Source organism: Pinus tabuliformis, chromosome 2_1, assembly GCF_031772625.1.
Source record: "Pinus tabuliformis cultivar Carrire ecotype Pingquan chromosome 2_1, CPIR1, whole genome shotgun sequence".
Lineage (NCBI taxonomy): Eukaryota > Viridiplantae > Streptophyta > Pinopsida > Pinales > Pinaceae > Pinus > Pinus tabuliformis.
In genome coordinates, this window is record NC_142299.1 from 869229220 (window position 1) to 869249803 (window position 20584).

General features: G+C 37.5%; 1 protein-coding gene across 2 annotated transcripts in view; it reads right to left on the minus strand.

The window, feature by feature from the left end:
- Nucleotides 1–20584, minus strand: part of SFC (ARF GTPase-activating protein) — a 332752-nt gene that overhangs the window by 234188 nt on the left and 77980 nt on the right. For both annotated transcript variants that reach the window (XM_089403430.1, XM_089403429.1), the window contains exon 3: nucleotides 18888–18988. In XM_089403430.1, coding sequence (XP_089259556.1) covers nucleotides 18888–18988 — 101 coding nt within the window. The remainder of the gene's footprint in view (nucleotides 1–18887; nucleotides 18989–20584) is intronic.

The window sequence follows — 20584 nt, forward strand, 5'->3', positions numbered from 1 at the left end:
GTCAAAGTCGGTAGTACAGTAGCAGCAGCAACGCAGTAGTTGGTGGACAATATGTCAAACATCAATAGCGCAGAGACAATGCTTCAAAGTCAAAAGTATGCAGGGAGGTAGTGTATTGCTAGAGCACATTCCTCACTAAGAGGGAGTGTTGATTTGGGGTAGCATCGGATGTGCTCTAAGCCTCAAATTTTGTGGGGAGGCTTGGGCCCAGGTATGTCAAAGAACCCAGAAAGCGTTTTGGGAAATTCCACCTAGAAGTGATTTTATTAAAATGATTAATATTTTTAATGGTGTTCCTAATTCTAACTTAGGAAAATTAAAATATTAATGGGTATTAATCTAATCAGGGGTGAAACTTCTAGAAAAAACCATGGATCAAGCCAAAATGATCTGAGCCTTTGATTATGTTTTAATCTATGTTGTTGGTTGTCCAACGATTAAATATAAGAAGGGGCTTGAGGGTCATTTGGAAAACATACAGAGATATAAAGAAAATCGATTTTCTGAAGTGAGAAGTTCTCAGGAGGAAAAATCGATTGAGGAGGTCTTGCAATAGAGGGGCAGTGAGAATCCGAGAGAAGGAATTTCCGAAGAGTACGAGGCTGAGGGAGAACAGAAAGACGTCCAAAGAAAGGTTGATGCTGGTCCATGCAGTGTTGATGCAAAGGCAGCGCAATCCTTGAGGGGAAGTCGAGTTCCTACTAAGGAAGTCGAAATTCAGTTGCCGGAAGCCAGGGTGCGAGTCTGGGAGGCAGAAAGTCGATTTCTCAGCTAGCAAATGATCAAGACAAGAGGCAGCGTAATACCCAGGAGGGGTGACGTAGTTTTGCGCAGAGGCCACGCAGAGGGTGATGCAGAGCCTCCAGAGAAGCAGGATCAGTCACTGATTCTCCAATGACAAGGTGAGATCATTCCACCAGTCTTGTGTTCAGTGTTCTCTCTGTATCGGATTGCTAGTTGAGCATCCTAGAATTGTACTCAGAATTTTCTCCTGCATAATAATAAACCCTCAAAGCTGTTGCACTAGTTTTTCCGGGGACTATTTGTGCAAAAATAACTGTGGTATGTGTTGTATTTTTCTTCCTTGCTCAGTGTTTTGTTTACGAATATATGTTAATTAAGTGAAGGCTGCAGATGTATTTGCTTCAATATTTACCATAGAACACAGTAAATAACTTGCATGATTTAAACAAGCAAGAGAACTAACATCAGTTTGTTGTAGTAAGGGTTCCGACTTAGGAATTTTAACATTTTGTGTATGTGTTAGTCTCAGTTTTCAACTTCCCATTTTTTCCATAGTATTTTTTATGGTGAAAATTGCAATTGTGATTTTATTCATTGTTTGTCGTAGCAAATAAACTGCACAATCAAATTCTCAATTAGAAGTAAAATTTCCAGTCGCTACAATAGATGAAATTTTCACAATGCTTACTACAAATTTTCTAACTTTCATGGATCAGAGATCCTTGTCTATTATGTCACTCCACATGGCGGCTTGCCCTATATGTATGCTCGGAAAATCGTCTTTTGTACACAAAATTGTTATTTCTTCATGGATCTATACCACTACAAATGTTATGCTTCTATTGTCACGTAAGTATGCGGACAAGATTATGATTGTGAGTGAAGGGAGTCTCGGCTCCCTTTTTGTAGCCTTTCAATTTCAGATCTGCTATTTTTGTGCTTAGAACTTCGATGACTTGGCGGATCCAATACTTCCTTTACATAACTCAAACTAGTGTATTCGTTATGCATAAGTGTAGAACAAGGCTTTATCTCAACAATACCCTTGCTCTTGAATCTCTATAATGCACAGGTATATCCTCTTTCAAATAGTGCTTTCGGCTCCCTCACAAACGTGCTCACAATTTCGACTTCTTTAAAAAATGATAGACTTGAGACTTCAGAGTCTTGACTTCTTCAATTCGGATTTGACTTTGCAAAACGTGCCCAGAACTTTCTTTGAATGCACAAAAGTAGGGTATGGATTTCGTTTCAATGAGACTTTGCTTCAAAACTTTGGTACTAGAACCCTTAATCAATTTTGTCTTGGATCTCCTTATTCACAGATGTAGCGCGAGAATTTTGATCCCTTTATTGGCTGTCTTTCTAGGGCTATTAATGTGACATTTATCCCAAGAACAATACTCCAGAATTTCACACTTTTGACAAAAGGCTTGGTGCCTTTCTAGTATTATTGAAGCTGATAATAGATAGGCCTTAAATGCCTTACAAAACTCATAACACACCTTCAATAAAGCTCAAACATACTAGAGATGGGAGATGTTCAGAAAATTCGGAGATTGCAAACCTTGTGAGATCTCTTTCTATCTTCGCTCCTCCACCAAGAAGTGTGGACTCCCTTGATCTGGTAGTATAGCCTTTTGGAACTTTATGAATAGGCCTCTTTATTCCCTCACTCTTCTAGATGGGTCTGCGGCCTTGTATCTACAATAGGAGCTGGTAATCATGCCCAAAACTTTGATCTATTTTCCTCCACAAATTTGGTCTATGGTAGATGATTTCCTTGAGCTGAAATGATGCCAACTGATCTTCTTTTTGCCCTCTGATCAAAGCCCTAGCTTTGATACCATGGTGAGATATCTAAGGCAGAGAGTTAGAGTATTTATTAACTTGAATTCTCTTTTAATCCTTGACATTTTCTTGTGATTTATATTAGGAGATTATCATCATTATTTAGTTTTGTTCATCATCAAGACAAATGTAAATAAGAATATCATAATGCAAACACAAAAACACCAGATGTTGGCTACTAGCCAGGGCCAAAACCTCTCCTAGAGAGGAAAACCCACAAAAATCTCTTCTTATAGAATTTCAATTAAGACTTCCTTGACCTTGACCCTGACCCTGACCAAGACCAAACCTTCCAGGAGATGAGCTAGCAAAACCCCAAACAATAACACTGTAAAATATGGATGAGGAAACCCTAGGTCCTCAAACAATCTTGCATCTGTGGGCAGGCAGAGACAGGAATTCACTCCTACCTCCTCGCTAACCTCCTCAAAACTTCACTCCTCTTCTTGTTGGATCCGACGTCTTTTATCTTCTTTGCTTGGATCAGAAATATATCTTGATGGATGTGTATCAAATGAGAGGAGGCTCCTCTTTATATAGGCTTCCTTGAGGTCAGATTAGGCCTCTTTAGGCTGACCTGAGGAAGGTAGGCCCACCCATCTCTTGGAGGCTTCTAAACACAACGAATTACAATAAAATATTTTTCTTTCTTGATACATGAGCCCTCCAAGGGCTACTACATCATGACCATGACTCTTTGACCTTTTACCATGACCCCTAGAGCACTTAATTGTTGCTTTGACCTAAGACAATAAATCTATGGGCAAGAAAGCCAATTCACAGTAAATAATTTTCTTTTACGAATAATTTTTATTTTCTTTTTCCTTTTGACAAATACATCAATAATTACATCAAGTCATGACTCAAGTACAATTATGAAGACCGGCACTAGTTACATTTCAACACCCTCAAGGTCTGTTTGGCCATCTCGGCCTCCTTGTGGCAGAGCTTGAAGGAACACATGACTCCTCCAAATCTACATGTTGTGTCCCTGCTACTAGTGTTGTTGGCACATGCCCATCCTTAGGAGCCTCTCGCTCTCAATTCTCTACCCCTACTTGGCTCTCTCTCTCATGAGATCTCCTAAAGGTTTTGCCCTCCTCAAATCTGACATCCCAACTAACTATCACCTTCCTCTGTCCTAGGAGGTAGATTGTGTAGGCCTTCAAGACCTCACTATAACCAACAATATCCCCTTCTCTGATAGGGCCTCCAGCTTAATTTTCTTCTTTGTGGGACTCTGGCCATACACTAGACTACCTAAGATGTGCATATGGCTCACATTCGATTTCACTCTTGCCAACATCTCCTCAAAGGTCACATCCTCCAATATCCTATGAGGACTCCTGTTTTGCACATAAACAATTGTGTTGCAGGCCTCTACCCACAAAAACATAGGCAATTCCTTATCATAAATCATTACCCTCCTTGCCTCCATTATGGTAGTGTTTTTCCTCTCAGCAACCCCATTCTATTAAGGGTTGCAAGGAACTGTCAGCTCCTTATTTATCCCTATTGCCCTGCAAAATCCTGGAACTCATTAGAGGTATACTCAACCCCATTATCTGAACTCATATCTGGTTTCACTCTTGTAAACATGTCCTCAGAGGTCACATCCTCCAATATCCTATTTGGACTCCTGTTATGCCCATAAACAGTTGTGTTGCAAGCCTCCACCCAGAAAAACATAGTCAATTCCTTATCATAAATCATCGCCCTCGTTGCTTCCATTATGGTAGTATTTTTCCTCTCTGCAACACCATTATGCTAAGGGTTGTAAGCCATTGTGAGCTCCTTATTAATCCCTATTGCCCTGCAAAATCCTGGAACTCATTGGAGGTATACTCGCCCCCGTTATCTGAACTCAACACCTTAATCTTCACCCCGTTCTACTTCTCCACAAGAACTTCAAACTCTTGAAACCAACCAAAGAGCTCACCCTTGGTCTTCAAGAAGTAGAACCGAGTTTTCCTCAAAAAAACATAAAGGAATGTCGCAAAGTACAAAGACCCTATGATCAACTCCACAGATATAGGACAACAAATGTCTGAGTGCATAAAGCATAGCACACCCTTAGACCTAGTCTCACTCAATGTTTTAAAACTCCGACTCGGCCGAGGGTCGACTCCGACTCCGACTCGGTATCGACTCAGTCGGCTCGATTCCAATGACTCGGTGGTTGTAAAAAATACATTTAATATTTTTTTTTATAAAAAAAACATAATTTTAAATATTTTCATTCATATTTCCAAACACACAGCATTAGAATATAGATAGAAGACAACATATGATCAAAGTAGGCTCATGAATATATCCAAATGGCACCCAGTGCACTGCCCAATACATACATGATCATGAGTCATGATATAGAGATCAAAACAAAAACACATAACCAAGGAAGCTAGAAATGGCCTCTACAACAAAAGTAAACTGTGACCAGTACTACTGGCTACTACCAGAGGAGCCAAGATCATGTGGATCAATCTCTGGAACATCATCAGAGTCAGACAGGGGGCCCCATGGCTCCCCCTCATCATCATCTCCAACTGCAACTGTAGAAGTGGTAGCACTAGCAGGTTGTGCAGCAGATGCAAGCTGAGATAGACAAGATATGCGCTTCTGTCGTGGATGAGTAGAGGAAGCGCCTACAACTGGAGGACTTACTGGCTGTGAGGCTGAGGCTGGTACAAGTGGATCAAGATCTACATTCAACTAAACATTATGTTCGAGTGATGCTATCGTCTGTAATTCATAATCCATATCCTCATCAGAAGCAAACTCTGTTGGATGACTCTCCACTACCCAATCTGATGTTGGATTAATGTTTTCCAACACAATGGGATCTGAATCAGGTCTTTTGTTCAGCAATTGGTTGCGTCTGAGCCGGAGGTTGTATTGGACATAGACTAGATCATTTAACCGTTTTTTATAAAAACGGTTTCTCTTCTTTGTGTGAATCCTCTCAAAGACAGACCAATTGTGCTCACACCCAGTAGCACTGCAAGTTTGACTCAAAATACGAATTGCAAACCTTTGCAATTCAGGGCACTGGCCACCAAAGGCCTCCCACCATTGTGCTGCAAAAAACATAGGAGTGTAATGAATTATGAGTTAGATGAAGGCTGAAGCTCAACAAAATTACAAATTATATCTAACTTTCAAATTATAAATGATTTAACAAACTTTAATAGCTGAGCCACTTGCTCAAGAGAAAATCATCTTCTCCTCTTTTTGTGTCTTCACATCTCCCTTAGGCTTTCATTTATAAACTTCATTAAGCCCAAACCCATAACCCCAAGCCCCCTTCTACAATATCTAGGAGATCAATAGTTGAGATTATTTCTAAGTCACCCAAATAATTTTATTACTTATCCTTAGAAAATGACTTAGTAGGTCACAATGACTAATGACTAATTATTGTACTTTTCCTAAGTTAGAATTAGAAAAGAAGACAAATACCTAAAGAGGCAATAAATCATCTCATACATGCCAAGTCACCAAGCCTATGTAGAAGACCTTCCGCAGCTATTACAAGGTTCAACACTATGTGAATGGGATTGAACATATTTCTTTTAAAAGAAAATTGCATTTTTGCGTTCCTATCAAGTACATTTTCTAGTGATTCCTAAACTAAGTTGCACAAAATGCTAAAACATCTGGAAGTTTTCGAAACGAGTGTGGCTGCGACCCCAGGGGAATGGATACATTGGTTGAAACGTCAAGGGAAATGTCATATGTGTGTGTGTGTAAGTATTAATTTGTTTTTACAAATAAGTTAATAGCTCATCATCTTGCAAGAATGAGGCACATAAATGGCATTTTAGAAGGAGAAACCAGTCTATATTAACTCTCATAGATGATTACATGATTTAAAATCCAAATTACATCCAAGATTCGAAAATGAACATTTATAAATGAGGATTTACATCCAAAATCGGCCATTAAATGTGGCTATATGGCTGAAAATGAAATAAAACATGAGCTAATAAAAAGTACAAGAACATATCTTATAATCCCCATCCTCATGTTCATTAGAAAAAATAAAACAGACACTTTTTTAGCAAAACTAGAGCGTGGAATGATTAGAGATAAATTAGTTTATGTGCTGAAAATGAAATAAAACATGAGCTAATAAAAAGTACAACATATCTTATAATCCCCATCCTCATGTTTATTAGAAAAAATACAACAAAACACTTTTTTAGCAAAACTAGAGCGTGGAATGATTAGAGATAAATTAGTTTGTGGAGTGATCAAAGATAAAATCTAGTGGTAGATTGAATCTTTTTTAGGCCATAGAAGGGCCCCACACCCTTCTTTGGTGCTTGAGTGAGCCTGCAGAAGCAAAAATGTCACAGAGACGAGGTAGATTTGCATTGAAACGTTGCTGAAATGCTTTGGACCATTTCCAAATTAGGTGGCATTTCAATGTTTCAGGTACAGGTACGCCAACTAGAATGTTGTTTCTTGCAACATAGTTCCTAAACTTCATTGTTAGGTTTATTCAAATACAAATCATAAATTTGGTTATCTAATAATTGTAAGCCTATTTTCACAATACAACTTTTGCATCTTCACCTTGTACATTGATTCCATACGCTTCGGTGGCATTTCAATGTTTCGAGTACAGGTACACCAACTTGGGGGTTGTTTCTTGCAAAATAGTTCCTAAACTTCATTGTTGAGTTTCTTCAATACAAACCATGAATTTGGTCATCTAATAATCGTAGGCCTATTTTAACAGTACAACTTTTGCATCTTCACCTTGCACATTGATTCCAGTTTATGGTAGTTGTGACAACAATGACCTCAACTTGTTTATAATGATGTCATCTACATAAACATCTAGTAGAATAATTACCAATGGTCGTGACAAAAAAATTGGAGTTTAAGGATTGTGGAACCCTATTAACCATTGTCCGTATCAATCTTAATGTACCATGCCCAATGTGCCTATTTCAAGCAATATAGAGTCTTCTTCAATCTATAAACAAGAAGGTCCTTCCCTAGAACCTGAAACCTTTGTGGTCAATACATTTAGACGTTTTCCTCCAAATCTCCAGTGAGGAAGGCACTCTTCACATCTGTATAATGGACCTCCCAACCAAATTGTACTACTAGGCTAAAACTAATCAGATGATGCTCATATTTGTTGTAGTAGCAAAAGATCTCCTCATAGTCAATGCCCTCTTATTGAGAGAACCCTTGTGCAACCAATTATGCCTTGTACTTTTCAAGTTTCCCACCTGCCTTGTACTTGACCTCATACATCATTTGCGACTGATGTATTTCTTGACTATTGGAGGAGCGATGACATCCCAAGTCTAATTTTTCATTAGACTTTCATATGCAACTATCATTGCCTTCTCCCATTCAAATCTTCTTTTTACCTCCTCGAAAACCTATGGCTCATATACTTCTTGAACATTGGCCATCAAAGCAAACTAATTCATCCAAACATCTCTATTGATTATTTCATCCATCCAAACATCTCTATTGATGTTATGCCACCACTTTTGTCTCTTCCTGAGATCCTCCCCATCAATATTGTCACCATGATCTGAGCTACTTGTCTCTACACCAATATCATCAAAATCAAATCCCAAATAAACCTCTTGCTCATAATCCTTCCTCTTTCAAGCAAAGCTACCTAAAGCTTGATACTTCAATCCTTAGCTACAACAAGTTGGTGTTCTATGATTTCGATCTGTAAAGAATTCTGCAACAGACCAACATTCTCTATTGAAGCTCAACTAAATCGTGTCAACAACAACTAATCTGTAAGCTTTATGGATGTTGTCCTCAGAAGAATGAACAATGTACTCCATGAACCAATCCATACTATTAGTGAAGAGTGGTGATGCACTTCAACCAATGTCCAAGTCAATGACCTAAGCTCATCAATTGGTCGCCTGGCCATGAATGCATAGAAGGTTGGGTACTTATCCTCTATTTGCTCTACAACATAAGCCTTCTATTAAGGCCCTCCCTAGTTAGTCAACCTCCTTTTGCAATGTTTCTTCGTATGGGCCACCTTGCCACGATAGTGACATGTGATGTCCTTCAAATTTCTAGTTGCATCTTCACCATTGCTTTGACCTTTCTTCTTTGCCCACTTGCTTTTGCCTTTGACATTTGATACAAAGGCTTGTTCTAAACAATGTTGCACTTATCACAATATTATCACATGCCAAAATCAACCTCGACGATAATATCGATAGTATTTATTGTTGAAATTTCTAAGTCTATCCATTAGAAATTTAATCTATATTCTTCTGGTTTATTTCTTCTACTTGTTAATTCTGAACAAGTTATTTAAAACATATAAATAACGAAATAAACACAATACAGTCTCAACATCTACAGATCAACAGCTAAAAGAAAACAAACACACAAGTGACACAGTTATTTTGGACAACTCGTCCCCGGAAAAACCCAATGCAGGAAAATCGGTGCGGCAATTCTGAGTGTTTATTATTGTGCAATATTTCCTTGAGTACAATTGGGTTCCAAACAGGCTCACCTGACAGAGAAAAACATTCTGCAGTAATACCTCTCTATTCGGAAATAGGCATTCAAAAAACCTGTCCCACAAAACCCTCTCCAGCAACTCTGAAGCACTGCGTCAGCCTCCTGCTGCTCTGTGTCAGCCTCAAAACCCTCTGCGTCAGCCCTCTGAGGCATTGCACAACCTCTGGGACCCTCTGCGTCACTTCTATTGCCATCTGTGTGGATGACGCACGCCCTCTGGCCTTTGCATTGTCTCTATTGGACTCTGCGTGGCCTGCTTTGACTGTTGTGTCTCAATCTCTGCCTGTGCACTAGTCTCTCAGCACTATCTCTGCCTCTTTGTCCAATACTCACTACCCCTCGTTGTTGATCATTGATTCTACTTTGCTTAACAACCCCATTCTAGCAAATTGAATGACTGATCATTCTGGTGTGTTCTCCAACTGACCCTCAAGCGTCTTCTTATACTTTTCTTGTTGGTCCTTCAACGGCCGAGATTAAATCTCTAATCAACGGCTAAGATTAGATTTGGCTTGATCTATGTCTTTTGGACCTAACCAAATTTTATATTACTACCCATTAATATTTTATTTTTCCTAAGTTTAAACTTAGGAACTCCATTAAAAATATTAATTATTTTAATATCTCCCAAACCGGGTACAATCTGTCAAAACCATTTCTGGGGCTTGGAGATCTCACATGCTTTAGCCTCTCCACCAAATTTCATGGCTAAAGCACATCCGATGCTACCCCAAATCAACATTTATTGTGATAATTTTCCCTTTTAGGTGATTATCCCAATGATTTAGGTAATTATCCTCATAATTTGAAGATTATTGTTTTCTCTGTCATTTTCACCTTATAACCAAATTCTTGCTTTTTAACCCTCATTTTTTAAAAGTGAGTTAGGGGATTGAGGTCCTAAGATACTATGAATTTTTCCATTATGTAAACAAGGGGGAATCCATTGTTTTCATTCACCATGATTCATCTCATGAGATACATACCCTAGTACTTAATGGTAGTATTAAAATTTTAAAGTAAAAGGGTCCTCCTTTTACTTAAAATTTTAACATTACCATTAATTTTTTCAAGATGTCTGAGAGTGGTTCCAACCACATTGGATTTTATTTGGAGAAAGTAGAATTTTTAATCCCATTAAAAATTCAGCAAACTTAATAGTTTTTAGGATTTTAGGATTACAATGTTTCCATTGGATTATGAGATGCATGAGGGTATGGAACTAACATTTAATCAAGAGCACCAAGCCATCTATGTACTTCGATGTTAATGGCATTGATTGTCGAACTCTTACATCATGATCCTAATAAACATGTACACTTTACTCAAGCAAACAATGGGGAATCCATTGTTTTTCATTCCCCGTGATTCATCTCATGAGATACATACCCTAGTACTTAGTGGTAATATTAAATTTTTAAAGTAAAAGGGTCCTCCTTTTACTTATAAAATTTGAACATTACCCTTAATTGTTTCAAGATGTTTGAGAGTGGTTCCAACCTCACTAGATTTTATATGAAGAATGTATAATTTTGAATCCCATTCAAAATTCAACAGACTTTATAGTTTTCAAGATTTCAGGATTGCAATGTTTCCATCGGATTATGTGATGCATGAGGGTATGGAACTAACATTTAATCAAGAGCACCAAGCCTTCTATGCACCTCGATGTGGGTGGCATTGATCGTCAAACTCTTACAATATGATCCTAACAAATACGTACACTTTACTCAAGCAAACAAGGGGGAATCCATTGTTTTCATTCCCTATGATTCATCTCATGAGATAGATACCCTAGTACTTAGAAGTAATATTAAATTTTGTTAATTTTAGGTATGTTCTATGCTAGAGCAATTTATTTAAATTTTCACAATTAGCAATCACATCAGCATTAAGATAAACTGCAGATAGAACATAAATATAAATCGCAGAAGACAAGCCAAGACAAGAGGACACAAGATGTGGCGCTAACCAGGGACAAACCCCACAATGTGTGGGGAAACCCTTTGATCAAATCTTCTTTTATCTTCAAAGTTCAACAGAGAAAAAGAGAGAGAGAGAGAGAGAGAGAGATAATACATTTACAACAGAAGTCAACACTTTGACTTATCTAGATCTGAGCATAGATCATTTCCTATAATGATGAGATTAGTTGAAGACATTCTGCTTCAACTGAATCTCCTAGGTGACGACTTCACCTATGCATTTTGTTCATCTGCGACACCTTATCATGTAGCACCATCACGTTGCATCATGCATCCTCATGCTTCTCATGATCACTGTGTTGCCCATACATCAAGTTGTCCATGACTTCATACTTCATGTTGCTCATGCATCATCATGCTTCATGCTGCTGCAATAATTTGTCTTTATTGATATCAGCCTTAGCTGCTTGCTATGGCTTGCAGCCTAGCAAAGCAGCTAGGCTGTAGTTCCACGCAATCCCATTATACACAGCGTATTGGTATTCCTCCAATACCATGACTGTGTTTACCTCTTCATCACTGCAGCTTGATGATAGTGGCACCCTTGTCTTGCTGACCAGCGTATGACTGCCCAGCGTATATATAACCATGACTCCAGCGTATATATAAGACCATGATGCAGTGTATATATAAGACAATGATGCCAACGTATATATAAGATTGTCCAGTGATTACATTATTTTCCAGCGTCCAACATTCATATAAGCATATGACTGTCCAGCGTTGACATGTATGCGTTCCGATGTTTCCAAGGCCTCATGTTCCATGGTTGAGTATAGACTGTGTCGTATAAAGTCTTCATGTTGTTGACTCCCATTACAGCGTATGTAGATCATCCTTCTACTGCTTACTGCGGCTAGGTTATCATGACGGTGGCTTTGTTACCTTGACTGCATCTAATACGTCTCCACTTTGTCTGCGTATATGGTGTCTTCATTTACTGTGGATTGGATTGGGGTGTTTCCACTTACAGCAGATCATGACTTGCGTATATGGTGCTTCCTGGACAACGTAATATCCTCCATTGTGACCAGACCTTCATGACCTGCGTATATGGTGCTTCCTGGACAGCGTAATATCCTTCATCATGAACAGACCTTCATGACCTACGTATATGGTGCTTCATGGACAGCGTAATATCCTCCATTGTGACCAGACCTTCATGACCTGCGTATATGGTGCTTCCTGGACAGCGTAATATCCTTCATCATGAACAAACCTTCATGACCTGCGTATATGGTGCTTCCTAGACAGTGTAATATCCTCCATCATGAACAGACTTTCATGACCTACATTCCTTTTATTTATGTGTTGCCTTGACTGCTTTATTACGTTGGCTTCATAACTGTGTATAGATCCATATTATATGACTGCGTTCCTTTGCTTCATTACGCTGGCTTCATAACTGCGTATAGATCCATATTATATGACTACGTTCCTTTGCTTCATTATGCTGGCTTCATAACTGCGTATAGATCCATATTAGCTGCATTGTATGCCTACGTGTAGAGTATAGGGCATGTTGTGCGTGTAACAGGTTTGTTGCGTTGTATGCCTGCGTGTAGTAGGGCTAGCTGTGCGTGTAACATGTTTGCTGCGTATATAGCTAGGGCATCAACCATGTATAAGCTATAGCATCATCCAATGTATCTTCTTGTGTGTCTCTCCTTCACCAAAAACCCAAGACGTGGTGAGGAGAAGATCACATGAAGAGTGTGTCTCTAATGACTCCAAATCCTCTCTTATTTATACTAAAAGCGTAAGGTTGAATAGACATGACGTTTGAGCTTCTTGAGCCTACGTAAGAGCTGGTTAGCTAGATAATAAAACCATAATCTAAATAAATTCATATCTCCATAAATACATATCGGAATCGGGTGATCTTTGGATCAATCCTACACCTCTCAACGAGAGGGATCCAATAAAAATATCAGCGGCCATAAATAAGCTGACCCACATGGAGTTTGGCCCTAGTTGCCAATTCAACAAATTTTAAAGTTAATCACATGAGGATATGGAACGAACATTTAATCAAGAGCACCAAACCCTCTATGTACCTCGATGTGGGTGGCATTGATTGTCGAACTATTACATTATGATCCTAACAAATACGTACACTTTACTCAAGCAAACAAGGGGGAATCCATTGTTTTCATTCCCTATGATTCATCTCAAGAGATAGATACCCTAGTACTTAGAAGTAATATTAAATTTTAAAGTTAAAGGGTCCTCCTTTTACTTTAAAAAATTTAATATTACCCTTAATTGTTTCAAGATGTTTGAGAGTTGTTCCAAACTCATTAGATTTTATATGGAGAATGTGGAATTTGAATCCCATTCAAAATTCAACAGAGTTAAAAATGTACACGTCACTCAAGCAAAATCATTGATTATGCATGTTAGGTTTTTTCTATCTTATTTTAATGCTTCGAGGGTGATCTTGATGAGGAGGATCCCAATATAGGCAATGATTTTGATGTTATGTAGATACATGTAGCATGATTTTTCCCTGGACTGTCAAGACCATTTAGAGCCTCTTTGTTGATATATTATGACTGAAATATGCATTGTACTCAATGCTATTTTGGATATATGCACCTTTGCTATATACATAAGAAACTTTGCATATTCGTGTATGATAGTTTGGATTCATATTGATGCACATGAATTATGTTCTTTTCGAAATTTGCATAATTTGTTGAGAATGTTGTGACCATTTTCCTTCAAGCAAACAAGGGGAGATCCGTTATCTTCATTGAGATGTCGTCATTGCCATGATACATCTCATGATATATACTAAGTAACCGGATTCGTTCTATAGGGCCCACGAAGCCGAATCCGTAGTGTCCGACATGATTCTCTCGAAATTCGTGTCCAAAAAACATGACACGTCGTGTCCTATTTTGACACGTCGAATCCCCCGGTGTGTCACGATCTTGGCAACGTGTCACAATTTTGGAAATCGTGTCCTGTTTTCCAGGACTCGTTAGGCAGCAAAAGTGAACTGCGCAGGTATGAAAAGGTCGCATTTGGTCATTACGGCCACGCATATTTTCATTTGGCAAGCGTTTTGGCAGCTTAATGATCAAGTCTAGGCCCTAGCATTGATATGCTATTCATGGTAATGTTAAATTCTTAAATTCTTAAAGTAAAAGTGACATTCTCCTTGATCTTCATTTTCATCCTTTTACTTAAATTTTTAACATTACCATGAAATGACTCAAGATGTTTGAGAGTGGTTCCGGCCTCATTGGATTTCATATGGAGAAAGTAGAATTTTAGATTTCATTCAAAATCCAGCAGACTTATCAATTTTTCAGGATTTTAGGATTGGGGGATTGCAATGTTTCCATTGAATTTTGTCATGTATTAGGGTATGGAACTCGTATTTAATCAAGAGCACCAATCCCTCTATGTACCTTGATGTTAGTGACATTGGTTGTCGAACCCCTGTATCATGACCCTCCTAAAACTGTACGCATCACCCAAACAAAATCTTGACTTGACATGTTATGCTTGTTCTATCTTATGTTAATGCTTAAAGGGTGATATTAATGACAAAGATCCCTATACAAATACAGAGGTAATGACAAAGACAACTCTTGATATTAATGCTTAGAGGGTGATATTAATGACAAAGATCCTGATTTTCCAACAAGACTAAAAAATTAGACATTTCTCGTGGTGGCAAGAGGGCCAAGCATAAGAAATAGATAATAGATTTACTTCTCTTTTCTAGTTTCTAGTAGCTTTTATAACTATTCACTCTTTCAATAAATTAAAATTTGCGTAAGAAATGTCTAATTTTTAATATATATTAATAAAATAATATATAACGAATCCTACGTGTCCTGTTCTAGGGGGTCAACGTGTCTGAATCCGACACCAAGAATCCCGAACCCCCGTGTCAGGTGACTTAGGATATATATTTATTTTTGTTTTCACGTAATTTGTATCACTTTGTCAGATCTTATGACTCGGGACAAATATCATATTTTAATATCAGTGTCTGATGTACCACTTATCTTATATATCAATTTTATTTTCATATTTATGTAGCAATGTGTTTGTTTGATGTTGATGTCCATTTACAAGCAAAAAAATTGAAAAAACGTAATTATTTTTGTGTTTTTTCAAGTTTCCCAATTATTTTCAATATTTTCCCCAATATTATCGATAATTTAAAATTCGGACACTCGGCGATAAATTGTCAATAAGAACAGATATAATATTGGTTCTAAACCCTCTGTCTCATTGCTATTACCGAACTATTTCTTCCATCTATTGCATAGCTCACCAAACTTTAGGTCAACTTTTCTAGTGGTGATATTCAAGGTCTCAATGAAGTGCTTGTAGGCACATGGTAAGCTTTTCACCATGATTAGCACCATGCCTTCTTCCATCTTCCAACCTAGGATGGAAAATTGTTCTCTGATATGCTTGACTCCTACAAGAATGCACTCACATCCATGGTGATTGAAACATTATATTCTTCAGGAGAAAGGCTTTCATATTATCTGAAGTAGCATGCAACTATTCCAAATGCTTCCACATCTCTGCCGAAGTCTTCCTTTTCTTGACCTCACTGCTTCTCTAACTCGCTCATCAACATGTCCTGGTCTCTACCCATAACTTACAGTCAGGTATCATTACCTAGGAAAATAGCAAATGAAGAACCTGCACTCAAATATGCCCAACATATGATGCTTCCACGTATTATAATTCTTGCTAGGGAACCTCTGGCTGTCTTCCAACATGCTGTTGAGTAAAGAGGTCATTGTTACAAGTCACAAATGCAGAAATTCACACTAAAATAAAATAAAATGTTGAAAATACTTGTTCATCCCTGCCTCAATCCATAATCTTAGAATAAGAACACCTAGATATTGGCTCTAACCACCGGTAGTAGCTATGAAGTATGAGCCAATATATAATTTCATGAAGTATGATGTGACTCTGAAAACAATCTCATCTTCCTTTAAAATGTGAGTGGGTATTGACATTTTAATCAAAGGTGCCAACTTGAATGTTATAATAATCATTGATGATGATGATGACAATGTTTATACTGAATTGACGATGATGATTTATTTATGTTGAATTCATAATGATGATTATATATTTTTAAATATGGAATCTAGATTCTAAAGACTAAAAGATGAATGATAATATGAAATTTTTATTTTATCATATATATATATATATATATATATATATATGCCATTTCCTTGGCATATCGTATCCAGATTTTTTGAAAATTTTCTGTATCCGTTTCAAACCCCATATCTGTATCCATTCCCGAATCTGTTTCAGTGCAACTTAGACTGAAACACATGTAAATTTCTGCTCATATGAGAAATCTGCCCAAAAGGTTGAAAAACTGATAGATTTTGATAAATCTGGTCAAAATCAGCAAAAAAACATACATACAACAAATACAGATTACTGATCAATCTGCCCAATATAAGCAGCAAATCAATTTCTCCTTGGATCTGCTGCAAATCACCAGATTGGCAACCAATTATTCCAACTCCGCAAATCTGGGCATTAGTGCAGCATCACTTTAATTCCAAATCTTCTATACTTACATTAAAACTCACAAATTTCACTAATTAATTGTCTGCACAGACCATATTCAAATTTCTGCTGAGCTACTTTGGTACACTCGTACGATTAAATTTAGTATCTTTCATACAATGGTACAACTGATTTTCATATTCTACAGTCGTACAGCTCACGTGCAGCTGTTCCATACACTGGCAATTCTACAGCAGTTGTGCGGCAGTCATACAGTTCTACAACCAAGTCACACAATTCTTATATTCCTTTTTCTGAACTTGGCTTTAAACTGAAACTTTTTAAACCTGGCTTTCAAAACCAAAAATCAATCCATCTTATTTTTGTATAATCAAAACACGTTTGGCTCTTTGATGTGTCATGCTAGGGATCCCTCAATTCGTCTCTGCCATTTACAGTCCCCAAGTCTTCACACACGCATAGACTCCGTGGCACCCAAACTGTTGAAGCCACAAGAGTGTAAACCTTTGCATTTCCAAGGCCCTGAACTCTGATATGGCTTCAAAACTGCTGAACTCATAAGAGTGGAAACCTTGTCTTCTAAAGGCGTGAAACTCTCGATACAGTGTCGAACTCCTGGGCCCTGAACTCTGATATGGCTTCAAAACTGCTGAACTCATAACAGTGGAAACCTTGTCTTCTAAAGGCATGAAACTCTTGATACAGTGTCGAACTCCTGGGCTCTGATAACATATCACAATAACACTAACACATAAAGAAAACCAAGATTGCATTAATTAATGAGAAAGAGAAAGCTTTCTTATAAAGGGTTACGAGCTAGTCGAGTCAATCCACTTTATCAATGTGGGTAGACCAAAACACACACTAAAGTCAAATAAAACATAAACGCATAAAATAACCTTAAGTCAAAGTGTATTTTATTAATCACTATGTCTAAAATCTAATTGACCATTATATTCATATGTATCATTATTCATGTATGTTTGGCTATTGCACTCTCTCTCCAGTGTACTAGAGATCTCACAGTCATCAACTCAATCAACATAGTAAACTCGTATGGCTGCATCTAGATCTATTGTGTGTGGTTATATATGTAAATTTTGTATTATAGATTCACAACTGTGTAAGTGTAAATAAAGTATAATGCATAGGTTTAATTACATATTAAGTGCAAATAGGGTTAATACGATTACCATAACGACGGATCTTGACACCCGCCTGCTTACAAAACCACTTAAAAGGAAGGAACACGCAGCAGCTGAAACAACGGTCAAAACATGTGAAAGGAACTCGGTAGAAGGAAAGAGAAAGCAAAATGTCCACTCATAAAGGCTAGTTGGCTAGTCGGCAGGCAGTGGGAGGAAGACGGGGAACTAGGCATCTCTCTCTATTACACTTACGAGGAAGCTATCTCAAAATTTGGGTTAGATTTGGTTCCATTGATTCTTTTGTTAATCCTTATAAATCGCAACACTGGATATTATTGGATTCTCCTTAACATGATGGTAATTAGGATATTTCACTTCACCCAGATGATCAACCCTACAATCTATCAAATATGACATCACAACACTCTTTCTAAACCTTCAAGTAAAAAAGTACCTGAAGCAACAAGAATGTGAATCAATTGTATTTCAAGAAAAGCCAACATAGAAAAGTGATTAAATCCTTTTTCATCATTTTTTGACATTGAATTTTCTAAATAGAGAAAGACTGGAAGGATGGACAAATGCAGCATAATTTTGTATACGGAGATATGCTTGGAAAGCTAGGTTGGAAATTCATAGATCATAATTCCTATTAAATTGAATTTGGAAAATGGACACAAGATCGAACCATAGTAGGAATATACTTGGACAGTTCCAATCGTAATTTGTTCTTAGGAGGATAGTCTTGATTTAAAAACTATGGCAATCAGAAGGTATAATGCCGTCTTCGGTCAAACATGGTTGTACCATTTAAATATGCAAATTCTTCCATGTCATCATGCTTTTCACGGAAACATTACTTCATGAGTTCGGTAGGGTTACCAATAAGAACTTGAAGAAATATTCCCAAGGGATGTCAGGACATAACAGCAATTCTATAAAAAGATAAAGGAAATAAAATACCACTGATCTGTTTTTACCATTTGTAAGCAACTAAGAATCTAGTTTTTTACTACAATTAATGAAACTTGAAAGTAAAACATATCAGTTCCAAATCTAGATAAAGTCACAAAAGCATAGATCCAACAACCTCCAAAAGCTACACCAATTGGATCATTATGACCTCCTCCAAACATTTCAAGAGCACTTGCAAATGCAATATCTTCATCATATGCTTCTCCCAATCCTTCTCTGCATACAGAAATGACGAAATGTAAAACTTCTTTAAACTATGAAAGGTAAAAAAAATATATCTAAATATGTGTTTGCATACCAACTAAAAGCACCATTTGCATAAATCACCAAAAAAATTGTATAGCTCCATGGTTTTATAATCAGACAAAAGTCTTGTTTTCTTTTCCATTGTAACTGTATTCATCGGAAAATAGAAGAAAGGCAATTAAGACAGCTTCACACAAACTGACTTGTGCAATCATCAATTACCCCATAAAACATAGCTAATGGCAAGTGTAGCTTTACAACAGAAGGATAGCTATCACAGAAACTAACACTCAACCACCATATTTCATGAAAACAAATCCCCCTTTTAAACCTGATCCAATATCCAAAATGTCTCACCTTAAGTTACAGTAAATGCACCTCCCACCCTGCCCTCCTTTCAGGATCTCAAAACCATTTTCTGATGCTTTTGGCTTATGTTTTGAGCCACTAAAGTGCCAAGTTAAGACTATCAAACACGAAAGAAGGTTGGAAATGGCTAATACATGGAAATTAATGAATATTAAAGTTTAAACTTTAAACATCTAATTTGTTTCTAAAACATATTATTACTTTTTAGATTAATTTGAAAAGAAACAATTATTTAGAAATGCTAATAGAAATATCTTCCTTTCATTCATTCCTCACACTTTATTCATGAGAAAGGGCTTCCTACAGCAGCATCAAGAATTTTACTAGAATTTTCGAGCATTGGGAGCAGTTCTTTGGTGCATTTGTAGCAAGAAGGTGATCTTAACTTCCTTAGCTTTGGTAAGCAGCATCGTTCTTGCTTTTGAAGCATCAATGGCTTCTCAAAGTGGTGTTTCCCATGCCTCTAGACCTCCAAACCTTAAAAAATGCCCTATCGGGGTTCATGGGAATGGAGGCCAAACCTACGCAAGAAGGACAAGTTTTGCAATGGCTCTTACACACGAGTTAAAACACACATATTCTACATCAAGGGGTAAACAGTGTTGATGATTGTTCACATACAGCTGATCCAATGGTGAAGGCAAATTTTGAGAAACAGACAAATGACACTAAAAGGTTGAGAGTCATCAAAGAAGCAAATGCGATGTCAATACTCCCTTGGCTATTTGCAGTGAGCCACATACTGTCAAAGAAGCAAGGAAGAGAATGGCTGTGCAGACATAAAAAGAACCATCAAAAACTCCAATAACAGCCCAACCAAGCCAACTGGTGAAGATGATCAAAGCTCGTGAGAAAGCAAAAGCTAAGACAAGTGCCAAGCAAAATCTATATTTGTGGTATCAATTTTAACATGGTTCAGTCTCCCTATTGGTAAAATTTGGTGAGGGTGATTAACACAGCCCCTCAAGGTTTCCAGGAGCGGAACTATGAAAAAGTCCCAACCGATTTTCTCAAGAAAGTGAGGCAGCTTACTGAAGATGTTTTAGCAGCAACGGGTTCTGTTGTGTCAAATGGATAGATTGATGCAAGCCCATTGATCAATAACATTGCCTTCTTACCAAAATGTACAATGAGTTTGATGGTTGAGGATTGTTCAAGGTAGGTAAAAGTTAACATCTTCATCACTAATAATTTAAT